Below are 17,634 nucleotides of genomic sequence, written 5' to 3' on the forward strand. Positions count from 1 at the left end.
CCCCTCTGACTGGTATTTGAGTAAATGTGAGATGCCCCCCGTGTGCACTGAGCCCGGACGTGAGGCCCCAGAGGAGTCCCTTGCGGTTCTCTCATGTCACCCCGAGGCACCCGGGGCCCCGCCTTGTGCGTCTTGTAGCCGCTGGGAGGACGCTGGGCGGGTGGCCGCAGCCCACGCACGTGCCGGGAGGTGCGCGACGTCCCCTTCGATTCCCGGCTCCGCTTTAGTCAGGCAGTGGCCGCAGGACAGTCACAGCTCTGTGAGTGTCCGTGGGAGTGGCATCTGAGAGCAAGCGGGAGGCGGGGGAACCGGGGGCGGGGGTGCAGCCCCCACAGGGCTTTTTGTGCGGGAAATTCAGGATTTCCCAGGACCGGATTTGGAGCGCGGTGGGGGTCACGCTGAGGACTTGAAGCGCCGTCCCCACCGAGAGCCACCATCGTTACCAAGCGACTGTAGCCTGGCATTATGTCAGCCGGTGTCACTTTATTTGATTTTGTTTTTCCAAAATCACCGGGCTCACAGAATTTGCATGGGCCCAGCAGTTCTCCTTGCAGCACGGCTCGGCTGATGAGGAGGACAGGTCACTGCCAGGGACCCTTCTCAGCGTTCTCCCCCAGATCACCCGAAAACCAGGCAGAAGAAGCCCAGTACCTCTGTTGCTTGACTTTTCTGGCTGAACGTGACATTAGGCTCAGTGCCGTCACCAGTGTCCTGAAGCTAAGCTGACCAGTCGTGGTGCGTTTGGGGGTAAATTCCTCTTCAGACGTGCGGAGATTCAGCATAAAGCAGTGCCAGTGTTGTCATCGCGGCGGGACGCAGGGTCGCCAGTGTCAGCTCTCTGGAAACACTGGAGGCGCGGCCTCGCCCAGACGGGCGCGCAGGGCCGTAAACTCAGCCGCGGCGACCCGTCCCTCCGCGTTGCGTTACGTGTGCCTCTCGCGTGCGCAGCTCACTGACGGCCTTCTCTCTCCTCAGTCTGACAGCAGCGCCAGCTTCCTCCGCGCGGCCAGAGCCGGCAACCTGGACAAGGTCGTGGAGTACCTGAAGGGGGGCGTGGACATCAACACCTGCAACCAGGTAGGTGGGCGCAGCTCGCAGCGCAGAGCCCAGCAGGCACCCTCCCCGCCTGCCGGCGTGCAGCCGCCCGCATTTACTGCATCACTAAAACCCGGGAAGTCCCTTTCCGCCCCTTCGCAGCTTTCGAAGCCGCAGACGTTTGTACTGAGAGCTGATTGGCTGGCAAAGTAGAAGCAGAACCAGCAGGTGGTGTCAGTTCTGTCTGTGAGGACCTGGCCACCCGGGGTGGGATGTTGACTGAGAACGCTGGTTTTCATCTCAGCTAGCATCTGCTGGTTACCCAGACTCTTGCTTCTTTTCTTCTCTGCCTTGTGACTTTTAACTCATGGTAACTTACGGTTTGGAAGAGAGAACAAAGAGAATCTAAAAAAAAAAAAAAAAATCCCCCTTTCCCCCCGTAATTTGTTTTAAAATATGAACTATACTGAGAAGAGGTTGAAACTATTGGCGGAAATGAAGTATTTGAATTACTCATTCATCACATCAACTTGATAAGGCTTTAGACAAAAACACACATTTTTGATACTATTTGGTCCCAGGGATGTTGAGAGTTTTGTGCTATTTTAGACTAAGATTATCATGTCATGAATTTAAGTTTCTAGTGGGCTCCCGTGTTCACCTTCCTGCGCTAAATGTTGGTGGAACGTCAGCTTGACAGAGCTGACCCGGAAGTGACCATTCCCGGTGAGGCGTTCTTCTCTGACGTCATCGCCCGCCACATGCACAGGCACCTCACTGTTCCCCTGGGTGTGTGTGGGGAGGACACAGGGGACCCTCAAGCAACAAGTCGACACTCAGCCGCTGCTTTTGCTGTGCATACAAAGTCCTTTGTCTCTGATCCAGGAGACTCTTGTCTCCACCAGCATCGTGAAGCAATAACAGTTGGGCTTTTCAGCTCATAGATGAGATGAAATCCCAGATCTTACATACTGCCTGTCACTGACCTGGAAAAGGCCAAATTCCTTTACTCCTGTAGTAAATATACAAGATCTTCCTATTCTACATCTACATTTCTTATCCGTCTGATTTCCCATTCTGAATCTTTTTATTTGATATGTTTTTAGTGTGCCTTTGAACAAATGATTTGAACTTTGAGTATATCAGCTAATTTACTAGACAAAGGATATCCAAATTCCCCCATGGATGTATGAGCTTCTTCCAGAAATGTCTATGAGATTGAATATGAAATAGTGTATAATTTTATTATGTTTATCTTAAAGATTTTTAAAATGTATATTAAAAATATTCCCCCAATTTTAATATCAATTCATTAACTTTCTAAATTTGCAATATCTGGAGACTGGGCAATGAAACTATCAGTTCATTTAGATGAAATTATAAATAATGCCAAAAGGGAACCTAGTGAAAAACCTCCAACCAAGTTGACTTTACCCTAAAGTATAACATGATATTTAGTTGTATGACAGAGCTTAGGGTGTTTTTAGAAAAATAATCTCTCAGCAGCAAATATTCAATTCTATTTGCTTTATAGGCCAACATAACTTGTAGTCGCCAATGTTACTCTGAAAGGGAAGAACATTTATTTTTGTGAGAAGGCAACACGATGCCACGAAACCACACAGAATTTAGAGACCAAAGGTTCAAGTTTAAGTTCTGTCTCCACTTTCATCAAGTCATTTCAGTTCAGAAAGTGACATTTTTCTAATGTCTCACACAAGGTATTATTATATGTAGTATTATTATTGCATCCAATCTTACATCACTGGGTAAATTGTCGCGACCTATTAAAGGGCTTTCTAAGCTGTACATGTTCTAACTATGATTACTACATGTAATTCATCAAGAGTCAGAAAAATTAGAATTGACCTCCACGCAAAATATGAGATTGACACTTCTCAATCTCCTGGATTTCCTAGGTATACGGTAAATGCTGTCTGCTGTTGGATCGTTACTATTGCTATTCAAGAATGTACGTTAAATAGAGATTAGGGACATAAAGTGACTAATGTTAGCTAATTAGCTAGATGTGCCAGTCTTTGTTCTGGGGGCTTCACATGTGATGTTTCGTCGGTCAGGAGAGACCAGAGCTGTGAGGGCGGCATTTGCCCGGTTTTATAAATGCAGAAACTGAGCCCACCAGAGGTTAAGTGAGGTCCCCAGGGTCTCTGGTTCCATCTGTCCCAATGTCCCAGGCCTTTCTAGGGTAGGACATCTTCCTGAGATGTTTGGACCTGCCCTTCAGAATGTACAGTGGTGACGGCCTTTATCTGGAGCTCAAATCTTATTTTTCATCTTCCACTGATAATATGAAACGACCTTGGTCGTCCTTAGGTTAGCGTAACAGGTGGTTGAAGGAAATTTGAAGTCAAAGAGTACCATCACCAGAACGACTATCAGAACGCAAATAAATTTTAGAGCAGAAAACAATTTCCAAACCCCGGAGGGTGAGAGATACCCCCTCTCTCCGCCCTCCGCGGAAGTGTTGCTATTTCTACAGATGCTGAAGCTCACAGCCAGCGGCTTGTGGGAGGAGACCGCCCTCTGCTTTGCCTGTAGGTGATTTCTGGGGAGCACTCGTAACCTAGAAACCAGGACTTTCTGTACCGTTTCTTTCTCAATGAAAGGCAATCTTGGCTGCACCAGCGGCCCCAAAATATCGCATGTGTTGGTTTGCTGAGATTCCTTAAACTGGAATTTGGATGAAAATTTTTTTCTGTCTAAAATTGACACATAACTACCATGGAAGTGTTGAAATTTAATCCAAAAATACCATTTGATTTCTAATCAATTAACGGATATGGGGAAAATTCATAAATTTGCCACAAGACAATATTCTTTAATAAACAACTTCATTTTCATTTTTCTTTTCACATGGTTACAAATCTATTATATTTTATTTTCTTTAAAAGATTAAGCTAGTCAGTTATTTATCTTATTATCTCTTATACATCCAGAAGAGAGAATAAATCTTAGCATTTCTCCCTATTTTTGAAACTCATATAGACTCTTGCTTGTCTTATTTATTCAGTATTTGTTTATAATCCAACAATGTTACAGATGAGATAACATCCAGACATTAAATAGAGACTCTGTAGCCTTTTCATTAAAAATTTATAGCCAGGTACCAGTCGATAAAAGTGTCATCAGGTTCAGATAATTTCCCCATGTATAAAGTGTACTGGTTCCACTGCAGTGACATCATAATGAAGGTATCACTTGTCATTTATTGGACGTGATCCTAGATATGACACTAAAGGTTAGCAGTTCTTCAAGCGTCCTGGTTGTCGGTGCTGACCTTGTACCACTGAGGTAAGTGCAAAGGTGTACAGTTACCAGTTAGATCCGGTTTCCTTCTCAAAAGCAGAAGGCAGGTCAAAGTACCCTTTTCAAAATAGCATTAATGTTCCTGAAATACCAGGCCTCTGCCCACAGGCAGGCCCACACAGCGGTGACTGGCATATGCTCACAGTTATGGCTCAGACCACAGAACTTTTTCAGAAGTTACGTGAAAAACGGTGCTGGGATCCAGGTTATCCCTGAGTCCACTTACCAGCCCTGTGATCCTGGCAGTCAGCTTCTCCAAGACTCCGCTGTAAGGTGGTGGTCGTCCTAGTGCTGAGCCCAGGGTGAGGAGATGTTTGCAAAAGCTCAGCAGAGCGGGCATTCAGGCTGTACTGCAAATGAAAATCCTGTAACAATGTCATCTTTTTATGTTCATTCTAGACCCAAGCCTTAGTTAGCAAAAGCTCTGGTTCTCCCGGAGGACGGACACTAGCGGTGTCAGTTTGCTGACAGTTACTGCTTATCTGGTTTACATTAGACCAACATCTTGTTTACAAATGCCTGACCCTCTCTTCCGTTAGCGTGGGACTTTAGGCAACAAAAAAGGATAGGTGAGAACTGAATCCGTGGAATTAATCGAATGTGGGGTGCGCTGTACACAGCTTCCTACGGGGTTACGCGAGGCATAAGTACGTGTGCAAATCCTGCAGTCACACGCGTGTGTTCATCAGTGCCCTCATGTAGAGAAGCGTGGGAAGTGCCAGTGTCTGCTTCTGGCTGCGCGCACCATTCTGCTTGGGTTTCCGTGTTCTTCCCTAAGTTCCTGCCGTGCGTTGGTATCCGTCCTCAGTCTGTCCTGATTAGTGCCCACTCAGGCCGAGGCGACTCATGTCTGCCTCACGTGCTGAGCACTTAGAGTTTTTGGTTTGGGGGTGATAGTTGTTCTGGATCCAGTAATTCTGGCAGAGCCTTCTGTGGGTTTCTTGTCCATAGTGCTCACAAGTCCTGTCTAGATTTGTACCTGCACAGATTTATGAAGATATTTGAAATGTAACTCTTATTTAAAGTGCCAGGAGCAGCTCATGCAAATTATTTATGTGACCGGCTTAAGTACTTTGGATGGGAACAGACACATCATGTTCTGGGAACTTTCTTGAACACCCTGTTTCTGTGACTGAAAGACGGGGGCTTCACACACAACTCCCAGGCCACCTCTGGGTTCTAGGCACCTTCTTTGTGGCACCTGTTCCTCTGCGGTGAGCGTTCCCTGAGTGGCAGGCACTGTCCTGGGTGTAGGGGAGGGAGGCACCAACCTGCCGTCACACAGCTGCAGTCCACAGCTGAGGGCACAGCCCATCCCCCGGAACGGGTGCATATAAGGGGGAAATGCAGCAGGGACAGGGCAGAGGGCAGGGCATCATTTTGGATAGGATGGCGGTCATGGCAGCCCTGAAGGGTTGGCGCTCCTCCAGGGACCCGAGCAGGCAGCATGGTGATGGAGGGAGAGGGCCAGGCCAGGGACAGCAGCCCGGCGACCACTGCTGCGTCACAAGCCCTGGCTGAGTGGGCCGGAGGCGGTCAGAGACCTGCTTGCAGACTGAAGCTCCACTGTCTCCTCAGACCACAGGGCGGCAGGGCGGGGGAGGGACACCCCTGGAGACCTTAGCTGGGAGACAAGGTGGGGAGCGGCTGATTCCAGATCGTTCTGAAGCTGAGGCTCTGTTGATGCATTCAGAGTAGGATGAGAGTGAGACAGGAGCCCGGGGGGGAAGGCTGGGGTCGCCGGAGAGCGTGAGATGGGGAGACCGCGTGGCCAGCGGGTTTGGGGGCATCGCCACACGGCTGGTTTCGAACATGTGAAGCTTGATTGTCTGTTTGATATCCAAGGCATTGTGTAGGCAGCTGGGGATCCGAGTCTGAGGTTCAAAGGAGAGGTTGTGGCCCCAGGTATGTACTTCAGAGCGCTCAGTGCTTCTTAAAACCATGGCGCTGGATGAGGTCGCCAAAACAGGGAATGTTTATGAAAAGTGAAGAGGTCCAGGGACTGAGCCTGGGGCACCCCGACCTGTAGAGGGTGGGATGGTGAGGAGGGTCGGGGGTCGGGGGTCGGGGTCGAGGGCTGAGTGCCGACAAGTGGGAAGGAAACGTGCAGCATGGTGCCTGGAAGCCAAGTGGAAATATGCTTTCTGGTGGAGCGAGTGATCAGCTGTGAAGTGACAGATGAAGGCCGGACAGAGCTGGATCAGTAGTGGATGCTGCAAAGACACTTTCCACAAAAGGCAGAAGAAAACAGGGATGGCTGGAAGAGGAAGTGGGAGTGAGAGAAGCTTTTAAAAGTATGAAATAACAGCATTTTTGTTTCACTGATGGAAACAAATCAGCAGAAGAGGGAAAACCCCTGATGCAGGAGAGAGAGGGAGAATTGTTGGGTGGCACCCTTGAGTGCACATGCGGGGCTTTGGCCTTTGTGAAAACATGGTGCGTTCAGGAAACGGAAGCGTTTATGGAAAAGGAACAGGGAGTAGGGTGGCTGTGCTGCTGGGAGCCGCCTGGGGATGGAAATTCTCTGTGATTGATTTTATTTTCTCAGTGAAAGACGAGTCAAGGTCATTAACTGAGAGTGAAGATGGGAGACGAGGTGATGGAGATTGGCGACAGACAAGTGTGAGATGGTCACCTAGGACAGTGGGAGAGTGACTCAGGGTGACAGAGTGCGATTGACATTAAGGCCCAGGGGTCTTGACCCGCTAGCCGTGTGTTCTGCAGCCGCTTTCAGGCCTGGGTCACGTGGAGTTACATGCCCAGGACTGTGGCATCGCTAAGCATGTGTCATGCAGCCAGCAAAGGGTAAGCAAACAAGGGTGCCTGCAAGGGAATGGATGGACTGATGGTAACAAGCATGCAGGCGTTTGGGCCGAGTGAGGAGACAGGTGGGCACCAAGAAAGGTGAACAGACGCTGGGTGTCGGGCTGCGGGATTGCTGGGTGAGGTCAGAACGTTGGCAGGAGTAGGTGCTCATCCAAGGGTTGGATGTGGGAAATTGCGATCCTGGCGGGAGCTTATGTTACTGGAAATGACAAGGTCCAGAGGAGAAGAGGAAGAGAAAAAGGAAAAATCCTCGGCAGACAAGTCAGGTACCTGAAAGTTGGGAGTTTGGGGGAAATCACCTTTGTATATGTTAGAGGAACTTGCAATGAACTAGAATCTAAAATCTTCAAGGGGTCAGGGATGGGATCTAGAAGGTACAGGCTGATGACATCTGGAGGCTTATGAGAAGGAGGAATTCAGCCAGTATTATCAAGAGGAAGAATTCTCATTTGTCCTGTTGTCACTCCTCTTCTTTGCATCACAGCAGTCGTCTAAAATGGGAATTACTAAGTTCAGAAAATTCAAATATGTGCACAGTAAACACCATTCCTCTCTTAGAAAGGTCTTGGAGAACATCAGCTTTTACTTGTTTGGTTGGAACGGACATCTGGTCTCCCCAAGATGCCCTCGGGTCTCAGGTCCTGCCTAAACTTCCTTAGCTGATCGCAATCCAGAGCGTGCAAGCACACACGAGCTCACACACAGTGTGCATGTGTATGCATGAGTTTCACCAAAAAATAAAGCCAAAGCAAAATCAAATACATGCACAAAATCAAATACGTGCACCTGCCACCCACAGTGAACTCTACATTTCATCTTGTTTTTTTTTTTTAGGGAATCAACATTTAAAAAAATTTTTTTTTATTGGGGAATATTGGGGGACAGTGTGTTTCTCCAGGGCCCATCAGCTCCAAGTCGTTGTCCTTCAGTCTAGTTGTAGAGGGCACAGCTCAGCTCTAAGTCCAGTCGCTGTTTTCAATCTCTTAGTTGCAGGGGACACAGCCCACCATCCCATGCGGGAATTGAAAGAGTAACCTTGTTGTTGAGAGCTCGCGCTCTAACCAGCTGAGCCATCCGGCCGACTCCTTTCTGTTTCTTTATTCTACTTTCTGTTTGGGTGCAGGCTGATTGGCAGTTCATTCAGTAGCTTTGAGGACCTTCCTCTGTGACATGACCCACAGTTTGAACCACTGGTTTTTATTTTAGCTTAAAAAGCATGAGTTTGGAAATGAGATGGACCTAAGTTTGAATATTTGCTCTTCTTCTTTTTATTGGTGAGGCTCTTAGAGGCAAATCACTTGACTTCTGAGAATTTCAGTGTCCTCGTCTGTAAAATATAAGTAATGTGATATGATGTATGTAAAATATAAAATATAATAATGTCACTTATATCATTAAGTTTCTCATTCTTTCATTCATCAATGTTTGTTTCTCAGCACCCATCATCTCTTCATCCGTCTTGACCTTGATAAGGTTTTGAAGTTTTCACAACTCTTTCTTCTCCCAGGCCAGCTCGCCACCATCTGTAATGTCAGTGTCTATATTTTGGGGATTATCTGATAGAAAGATTTGATGGAACTGGACAGGGGAGAAAGACCAGTGGCCCAAAAGGGAGCATCCTCCATGGCCACTCGACGGGTCTGCACTGTGAGTGACATGGAGACGCACAGTATCTTTGGGGCATCCTTATTCTAAGCCTATTCCCTATGAAACGACCAATGAGCCACCAAATTCCAAGCCTCATTGTAAATATTTTTAAATTGGTGAAGGTTTAGCAAATACCTCATTAAAAATTCATCATTTGGGAATTAAAAAGAAAGCCTTGAAGATTTGAAAATAACTTACGAATAAAACAAGTTTCCTCTTAGGCTGCCCACAGTTTGATTCACTTGATTAAATCAGAAACCCGTGGAGACCAGGCAATGACGTGGTCAGATCAGTTAAATTGTGTCTGACGAAGATGACATGTTGTTTGCTTTGCATTTCCCTGACAATAAATCCTGATTGCTTCCCAGTAAGTGGGTGTGGAGCAGCCACTGTGGGCGTCAGGTTGGGTATTGGGAGTGGACCTTGGCTTGGGGATATGTAAAGAGGTCATTTGTGTTTTGAATTTGGTGTAGATGGTTCATTTTGCCAATGTCATTTGTGCTAATGACAGAGTGAAACTGTAAATAGTATTTCATAATTATTTGTATCTCTGTCTATGGACCTCTAGTTCCTCTTGAAATGAGCCTCTGGCTTAGGGCGTCTGTGACCCAGGCGTGCCGTTCAGAGCGGGTGGGTGAGGTCAGGGGCCAAGTTTCACTTTCTGTTCTCTTATTATCGTTTGGTGTGCTATTGGCTCTCCATCTCTTTCTTCTAATATGTTTCAGGAACTCATATTTCAATTGCTTCCTTCCAAATATTTAAGTTTTCGTATAGTCTTGGAAGTCATCTAAGTTTAGTTTGTGCTTTTCTCATATGCACCTGACAGACTGGAGGACCCTTAACTCGACAGGTAAGTTTGCAGAGCACAATTGAGGTTTGCAAAACCCACAGATAAGTATATGCTAGTACAGCGGTGATTGCCAGTTATTTAATAAGTATTTAGGGGCTCTTTGGGGCAGAAACTATGTCAGGTGTGCTTTGCTTCTCCCTTAGAAGCTAGCGCTTGTAGCTGAACGCTTGGTGGGTACCTAGAAAATACATGTTGATTAGCTGATGAGTGTTTATTGATTATGGATTTGTGCTAAGGTGCAAAAGAGTTTAATGGATTTTGATTCAAGCATTTAACCTCACGTATGTTTAGCTGTATCCTCCTAAATCTGTTCCTTAACTTTTCTAGATGTACTATCCCACCTTTTATGTACGTTCCAGAAATATAACTAACACTCAAATGCCTCTATAAAAAATTTTATTGGCTATCTGTTCTACCTGTGGTTTCATCCACTAGTTTTATATAGTCACAGAAAAACAGTCAGTGAGCAAAAGATCTCATAAAATCAGCAAGAGAAATGGGGAATAGAGCTTATTGCAAAGTCTGATTGTAAATAAAATGTTGTATGGGTTTATAAAAATTTAATAGACATGTGAAAAAAAAAGGTAACTCTGCCCTTTAAGATTGATTAATGTGCATATGGGTGTTTCAAAGTAGCATTAAGACCTTATTTTATTTATTTATTTTTTAACTACTTGGTATATTCAGTCATTTTAATTCCAAGTGTTGTAGAACCAAAAGGGATATGGTGCCTCGGACTCTGCGACCTACAAGCCCAGCCAGTGTCTTGCTTACAGAGGAGCTCAGTGGATATCTGTTGATTGTTCAAAAGGACTCAGGTTCACACTACTTGACCACACCAACTCACTTGGAGACAGACCAAGGACATACCACTACTGTGTTTCCCCGAAAATAAGACCTCGCCGGACCATCAGCTCTAATGCATCTTTTGGAACAAAAATTAATATAAGACCCGGTCTTATGTTACTATAAGACCGGGTATAATATAATATAATATAAATACTGGGTCTTATATTAATTTTTGGTCCAAAAGACACATTAGAGCTGATGGTTCGGATAGGTCTTGTTTTCAGGGAAACACGGTAGGACTGCAGTCCCAATATGATTGCATTTTAAAAGAATGCAGGATAAGAATTTACAGGATTTATCACTAGAATTTTACCCGTCACCAATTTTTATAACCATTCTGTTTTCGGTTGTGTTAGTATTGCAGAAGTCGTGAAGACACGTTCCCCCAAATTCAATTTATATACTATGTACAGTTTGGTTTCTGAACTATTCCCTCGTACAGAAAAATTTTATGATATTCTTCATGACATTGTCAGTAAAATGGAAATACATTGTAGTGACTTGTTGTGGGATCTTTGTGCTCCCAAAAGGGTACATTTTCCTTATAAATTTCTTTTAACTGAGAGCCTCAGCCTTGTATTTAATTGAGAAGAAATCTAGCTAGCTATTGAGAAGAAATCTAGCTAGTTATTGAGGAAGTGTTCTATCCTGTTCTGTGGATTTAAATGTTGTTTTTTTGGTTGTTGTTGTTTGTTTGTGAAAATGGAGTCAGCTATATTGTGAATTCATGAAAAGAATTGTGGATTAAACTAAGATAAATAGTTTGGCTTTGGAGCCTTAGGTTAATTTCTCCTGAAATTGTGTAATTTAAAAATATATTGGACCTTCATAAGTACATTGAGTCAGCTTTATTCTATTTGAGATAGTATCTTGTTACCTTAATTTTTAAAAAGGTATTTGTCAATATTTGTTGAGACATGCGAATCGTGTTTTAATAGTTGGTCTATGTCAAGTTCAAGCTTTCAGCTGAGCTGACACCATAGACCGAAAGGAGAAATATCTCCCGGAGGGGACTGAGAAAGTTTTACAGATCCTCCAAACTCCCGGAGTTGGTCGCTGATGGAATTGAAGAAAAGTTTACACTTTTCAAACATCTTAATTCTCAAGCCTTTCTAGTTTGAATTTGTAGAAAGTTACGTTCAGAAATGGCACTGCTGATTATTTTCAAATCAATCTGGAGCAGCCTTTTAAGCAAAAAGGGTTGATGATGAGTTAATAATGCTTGACTTTGTATTAAGAATGTAAGCAAGATTCCCTGTGACTTACCCATATGTTGCCCGTGCTGCAATTTTAGATAGAAATGAAGGCCAGACTCACGCTACTATACCTTAGAGAAACTGACCATTGGGGAGCCGTTTTCCACTTCATTTTTTTAAAAGATAAAACTATCGTCAGACCCTCTAGAACTCTGGCATTCACCCAGTGACATTGCTGGCCAATGTTTAACAACTGGCTGGCAGGAGACCCCTGATATTGATTCTTTGCTGATTTGCATAGTAAAATATTTCCGCAGTGGGATAGGGAGACGTGATTCCAGGAGATACTGAGTCAGGGAATGAGGAGAGAGAGATCACTGGCAAACCTGGAGGAGACGTCCTCTCCTTCTCCTGGTCCTTCAGAGATGACAGCTCAGAAGCCAGGGGTGTCGCCCAGGCAGATGTGATCTGTATGGGGTTGGGGGGGACAGGGCTCCCGAGAACTCAAGGTGGGAAATCCTCTATGTTTCTCAGCTGGTGATTTCAACTTACAGGTTAAACTTTTTTAAGTTAAATAAACATAGACATCAGATAAAATAATTTCTAAAAATTAAATGTGAGCTAATGGGAAAATTCTAATGGGCTAGTGAGCTAATGGGAAATTCTAGTGAGCTAATGGGAAAACTCTAATTCTAAAGTCACCAAAAAGGACCTTTTTAAAAACTGAAAGAGAATCGCAGAAGAGCAAGTGATGCTTCCATTCCTTCAGCCTTGGAGGGAATCCATAAAGGAAGGGTTGACCCGGAAGCCATGCACGGAGTGATTTGGTTATTTGACCAAGACCAAGCCCATGGTTTGCCCCTCAAGGGAGAACTTAGTGAATTACGTGGCATCAGATTTTAGACAGCAGATACCAATTCTGCGTGGGTACGTCCGGTGGTTCCATGGGCAGGCCTCAAGCACCTGGGAAATATCTCCAAACCCAATATCTATTCCCATTTGGACAAAAATGCTGATCTGTATATAGAACGCTTATAAACTCTGGAGACTCCTCGATCATTTTCTTTCAAATACATTAAATAGTTTTGATTGTTTACAAATGTCATTGTTACCAAAATATCCCCTCTGTGCTCTGTTCACCCAACAGCCCTTCTCAGGTGGGACTGTGCTAGGCCTGGGGCTGAGTGCCAGGTGTCACAGGACTAGGGGGTCGCAAAGGGCCTCACAGGTTTTAAGACCTCAGACGGAGGCAGAGGTCAGAGTCCAGGAAAAGGAAAGGCCGCTTCTTATACTAAGCACTTTAAAATGTAAAATTATTTAAATGTTAGTTTGCTTGGCCATCTAGACGACTCCCAATGATTGGAACATTTGATTTTTACTGACTGAAATAACGGAGCCACTCTCCAAAAACACTTATGGAATGGCTCATGATACAGAGTAAAAGCTTTCTTCCCATAAACAACTTAGGAAAACCAATAAATAATATGCCACACTGAAGAATATATGAACAGATGTCAGGACAGGTAAAGGCTCTTGCTTATCACTAGGCTTGCTTATCTCCTCACAATTCCTACCCTATGATCTATCAGAGTGAGTTTGTGACATAGATTAGGCCTATCTAAATTAAGTACTTCCTGTTACCAGACAGATTGGGTGTTGGGTAGTTATTTCAGAAAACAACTTGACAATGGAACACTTCCCATGGTCTGGCAAAGGGAGTGCAAAATACTGTTTGTTTGTTGAATCATTTCTAGCATCACTGACATCATGGTGGACCTCAGGGGTCATAAAACACCATCTTTTTCAAGTTTTTATCGTTGGGTCATTTACTAAGTTTTCTAGGAATAGAATATTAGGTTAGTACAAAAGTAATTGCGGTTTTTGTGATTATTTTTAACGTGTTAAACCGCTATTACTTTTGCACCAACCTAAAAATACATTTCGGAAGTGCTTGAAGCCTGTCGTTTTGTGCCAGTAAACACAGAAACCATGACCTGTGCACATTGATAGTACACCTACTCGTGTGTCGGCTTCTCACAGATAACGTGCGTGAGAAACCAGGGCCATGCTCTGCACAGAAGAAAACCAAGTGGGACTTTATTTGTGAGTCAAATGTAAAAGCCTGAGGACTCTCCTTAAGAAAATCGCTAAGTATCAGATGTACAAGCACCACAGCAGAAATCTGCCGTATGGAATTTGTGTTTCTTTGGTTCTCCTTATGTGTACAGCAAGCCCAGCTTCCACACTTCATGTCAGTGTAATGTGTGCAGACGGCACAGGCAGTGAAATCTCTAATAACTTTTTTCAGTGCTATGGTGAGTGATTAATTTTCCAGGGATTTATAATAGATGGATAGGAACCAGGCATTACACTGCTCTGAGAGACTCTAAGATAAATTTTAAATTTTAAAAAAGAACTCAGATGAGTCCCATCATGCTCAGTGTTGTTTAAGGATTATTGTCATTGCGAAGTTGTTACCTCAGAAATTGATCTATGGCTTTTTCATTGCTTTTTATGAAAAGGACGTTTCTCTCCCATTTATTAAAAAGATTTATTTAAAGCTATCTGTGTTCTAGAAACTGGACAGAATTTCATTTCTGGCTGGCACAATAAATGATACAGTTGCTTATTTTTTCTCAATATAAAAGTATTAAGATATTTCTTAGTTTAAAAAGTTGGTTAACGTAACGTTGCCTAATCCACCTTTCTAATGAATATTCACCTCTTTTTCTCTCTGATTCCGAAACCCTGGGACTTAGTCTGTCTGAATGCAGTAGCTTCCAGCTGCAGTCAAAGAAAGAGCTGTGGGGACCGCAGGGTCAGTCTGCATGTGGGCTGTAACTGCTGGGGTCACAGCCGTCTCCCTCACATCCCTGCTTCTGAGGCCTGTTTCTTCTCCTTCAGAATGGACTCAACGCTCTGCACCTGGCCGCCAAGGAGGGCCACGTGGGCCTGGTCCAGGAACTGCTGGGAAGAGGGTCTTCCGTGGATTCTGCCACCAAGGTACTGCTCCTGCTGGGGTCCTTTCCTTGGAAAAGCACCTTTCCCTGTTCTCTGGAACACCAGGTTCTTACCAATGAAGACCTGAAATGGAAACTTTCCCATTAAACTTGGCAAGTTTGAATTTTAGAGACGTATCAGGCATAAGACAGTTCTGTGGACCTCGTTTCTAATATTTTGGGCATTTTTTCTTGATTCATACAGAGACTAGAGTAATATAATCCTCTGTAGACAGTAGCTCCTATTGCCTAAGGTGAATTCATGTTTTAAACTAAATTTATATAGTGAACATCTCAATGGAAATGAACAAGTAATTTTCATGCTTTAATTCAGTTGTTGTGTGTTTTCATGTATTCATTTAACTTGGTAAGAGACTATATAGAATCCCTTATGCTCTAATGGCAAAGAGATTTGGGGTCCTGGATTGCATTATTAGGGTAAAATTAGATTTTGTCACTGTAATGTGTGTTTGTGAAGAAACGGACTCATTTCTAACGAAATGGACGAGATGCTTGGTACACTAGAAACGTGCTCCCTTGTTGATTCTGCTTTTGCTGAAATATATTTGAGCCGTGTGTTGGGGAGTCATTTCAGAAACAACAGATATTTTAAAAAACATCACCACTGGTGACAAATTTTTGTCTTTGGAGGGTGAAATTTTAACTTGCAAAAAAACAGTAGCGAATCAGAGCAAGCCTGCAGACCAGGCCTGCAGGGGGATGACCCGTGATTGTGGGAGCCGTGAGAGAGGCAGGCAGTCCGGCCTGGAGCTGGGGCGTTCATGCGATCAGGGCCAGACAGGAAGGTGCTGGACATATTAGAACAGGGCCGTGAGCCTGGACTTCAGCTCGTGCATAATTGCACAGTGCAGCTGGCCCTGCTCACAGCGAGGGATACAGCAGTTCTGGGGGAAATTTAAAAACCAGTAAACAAACCTCAAACTTTATGGCAATTCCAAAGAAGTTAAAATATAAGATCATTATGTGCAATAAATTCCTTACTTTGGATATAAAGAAGGAATAAGGCTTTTATTAACGTTTGTCTTGATCACATCAAGTAAATGTTAAATAGTTAGTGTCAGTTAGAATGTATATTGGACTGTTGGCTCCCCCCAGGTAGCCCATATCAATATATTCACTAAACCACCACTCTTTGGTTGCTTAAGTGTCTCTTGCTGTTTTATTTTATCCTTCCCTTGAAGCTCTTGATATTTTAAACTATGGGTTCCCTTTAAATCAGGTTATAATTGTAGAATTTTAGGTCCAGAAAGAACTCACACTTCACGCGCCTCATGTAAAGGGGGCATGGCGGTGGGAGCCCAGTCCTGCCATGTCCGGAACCGACACTGGACTTGTGACAGACAGAAGAGGACACCATGGGATGGTCAGTGTTTGGATGGTCAGAAATGATCTCTCCCAAAGGCTGGCTGCGATCATGATAGAGGGACAAGTTCTAACCTCCAGAAACAATCAACAAAATTGAAAATACCTGTACATTTTGATTTCTACAAAATTTGGAAACTGGTAACCTTTTCTGTTTGGTTTCTTTAAAGCAGAAGGGGAACACTGCTCTCCACATCGCATCTCTGGCGGGACAGGCGGAAGTCGTCAGAGTTCTCGTCAAGGAGGGAGCCGACATCAATGCGCAGTCTCAGGTAAGAGACCCAGACGTTGCTGTGAGAGCCCGTGAGCTGCACAGCTTTGTGGGTTTGATGGAATGGGCCTGGCCAGCTGTCGGGTAGGGAGATTTACTATTGGTACTTCTGTTCTTCATTTGGCCAGTTATTTTGTTAACTCATGCTATGACAGTTCTTATTTTTCTGATGGCTCATGATTGCCCTCTTAATATAACTGAAAATTTGTCACGCGCACAGTTTATCACTCTCTTTAAGTGCATTGAAAGAGAATAGAAAGTGTTTTTCCGGAGTGACAGTGCCATCTGTGAACTGTGAATTATTCATGCAAGCTCTGTGTTGCTATATAGAAGTATTTTCTCTCCTTAAATTTAAAAATCCTCAAAAGGTTAGTATTCCCGTGGGGAATCTGCGTAAAGTGGAATCACACTACCTCAGTGACATCATACCCGAACGTGGGCTTTCCAGAACTCCTGAGGAAAACAGGAAAACTGGAGACCCACAGCCTGTGACGCACACAGTGGCAGTGACACAGGGTAGGAAGTGCGTGTTCTCAAAATAAAATTAAGAAAAAGTTTAAAAGAATAATCAAAATGCATCATACTATAAACCTTGTCCCTGTATTTTTTTTTCTGGTGAGAAGGGGAGGAAATACTGCTTTGCACAAAGCTTGACTCTTGGAATCCATTATGTGCTTACGTAGAAATTGAGGTGCATGTCTTCATAATCAAATCCTCTCATAATCAAGTCTTCCTCTCTATTTTTTAAGGTTTTTAGCCTTTCTGTTAACATGGGCCACACCACGGGAGCCACTGGAAAACAAACCAGCTCCTTTCCAGCCATTCTTTGGGACAGTGTCACCAGCTCCCAGGGCCTTTGTACGGGAATGTCTGTTTCCCATACTGGTCATTCACTCATCACATAGACGTGGCTCTAGTTGTGTAAATGGACCCACAAAACACTAAAGGACAGAACTTAGAGTCAGCCCTGTTTTCTACAACTTCAACTACAGGGACGAGTCTGCTGAAATGGTGGCAGACAAGACATTATCTATTTTTATCACTGTAATATCAAAGTATTTTAAGTAACCACATTTCCTCCTTAGAACCCATATTTTCAGTTAAATACACGTGAATATTTTAATATTTATTGAGAATATATCACACTCTAAAAATCTTTATTAAATGAAAAAATTTAAAACTTGGTGCCATCTGTAAAGAAGTCCTGTCTGTCCCATGAAGCTCTAAACATCCAGAGAGAGAGCCGCAGAG

General features: G+C 44.0%; 1 protein-coding gene across 50 annotated transcripts in view; it reads left to right on the plus strand.

The window, feature by feature from the left end:
* The window catches only part of ANK2 (ankyrin 2), a 382,806-nt gene that overhangs the window by 233,221 nt on the left and 131,951 nt on the right, over positions 1-17,634 (plus strand). For 31 of the 50 annotated variants that reach the window (XM_033133571.1, XM_033133576.1, XM_033133582.1 and 28 more), the window contains exons 2-4: positions 976-1,077; positions 14,635-14,733; positions 16,286-16,384. In XM_033133571.1, coding sequence (XP_032989462.1) covers positions 976-1,077; positions 14,635-14,733; positions 16,286-16,384 — 300 coding nt within the window. Of the gene's footprint in view, positions 1-975; positions 1,078-14,634; positions 14,734-16,282; positions 16,385-17,634 lie in introns of all 50 variants that reach the window. The other 19 variants (XM_033133572.1, XM_033133577.1, XM_033133570.1 and 16 more) reach the window with 1 other exon arrangement.

Source organism: Rhinolophus ferrumequinum, chromosome 18 (genome assembly GCF_004115265.2).
Source record: "Rhinolophus ferrumequinum isolate MPI-CBG mRhiFer1 chromosome 18, mRhiFer1_v1.p, whole genome shotgun sequence".
NCBI classification, from domain to species: Eukaryota; Metazoa; Chordata; class Mammalia; order Chiroptera; family Rhinolophidae; genus Rhinolophus; species Rhinolophus ferrumequinum.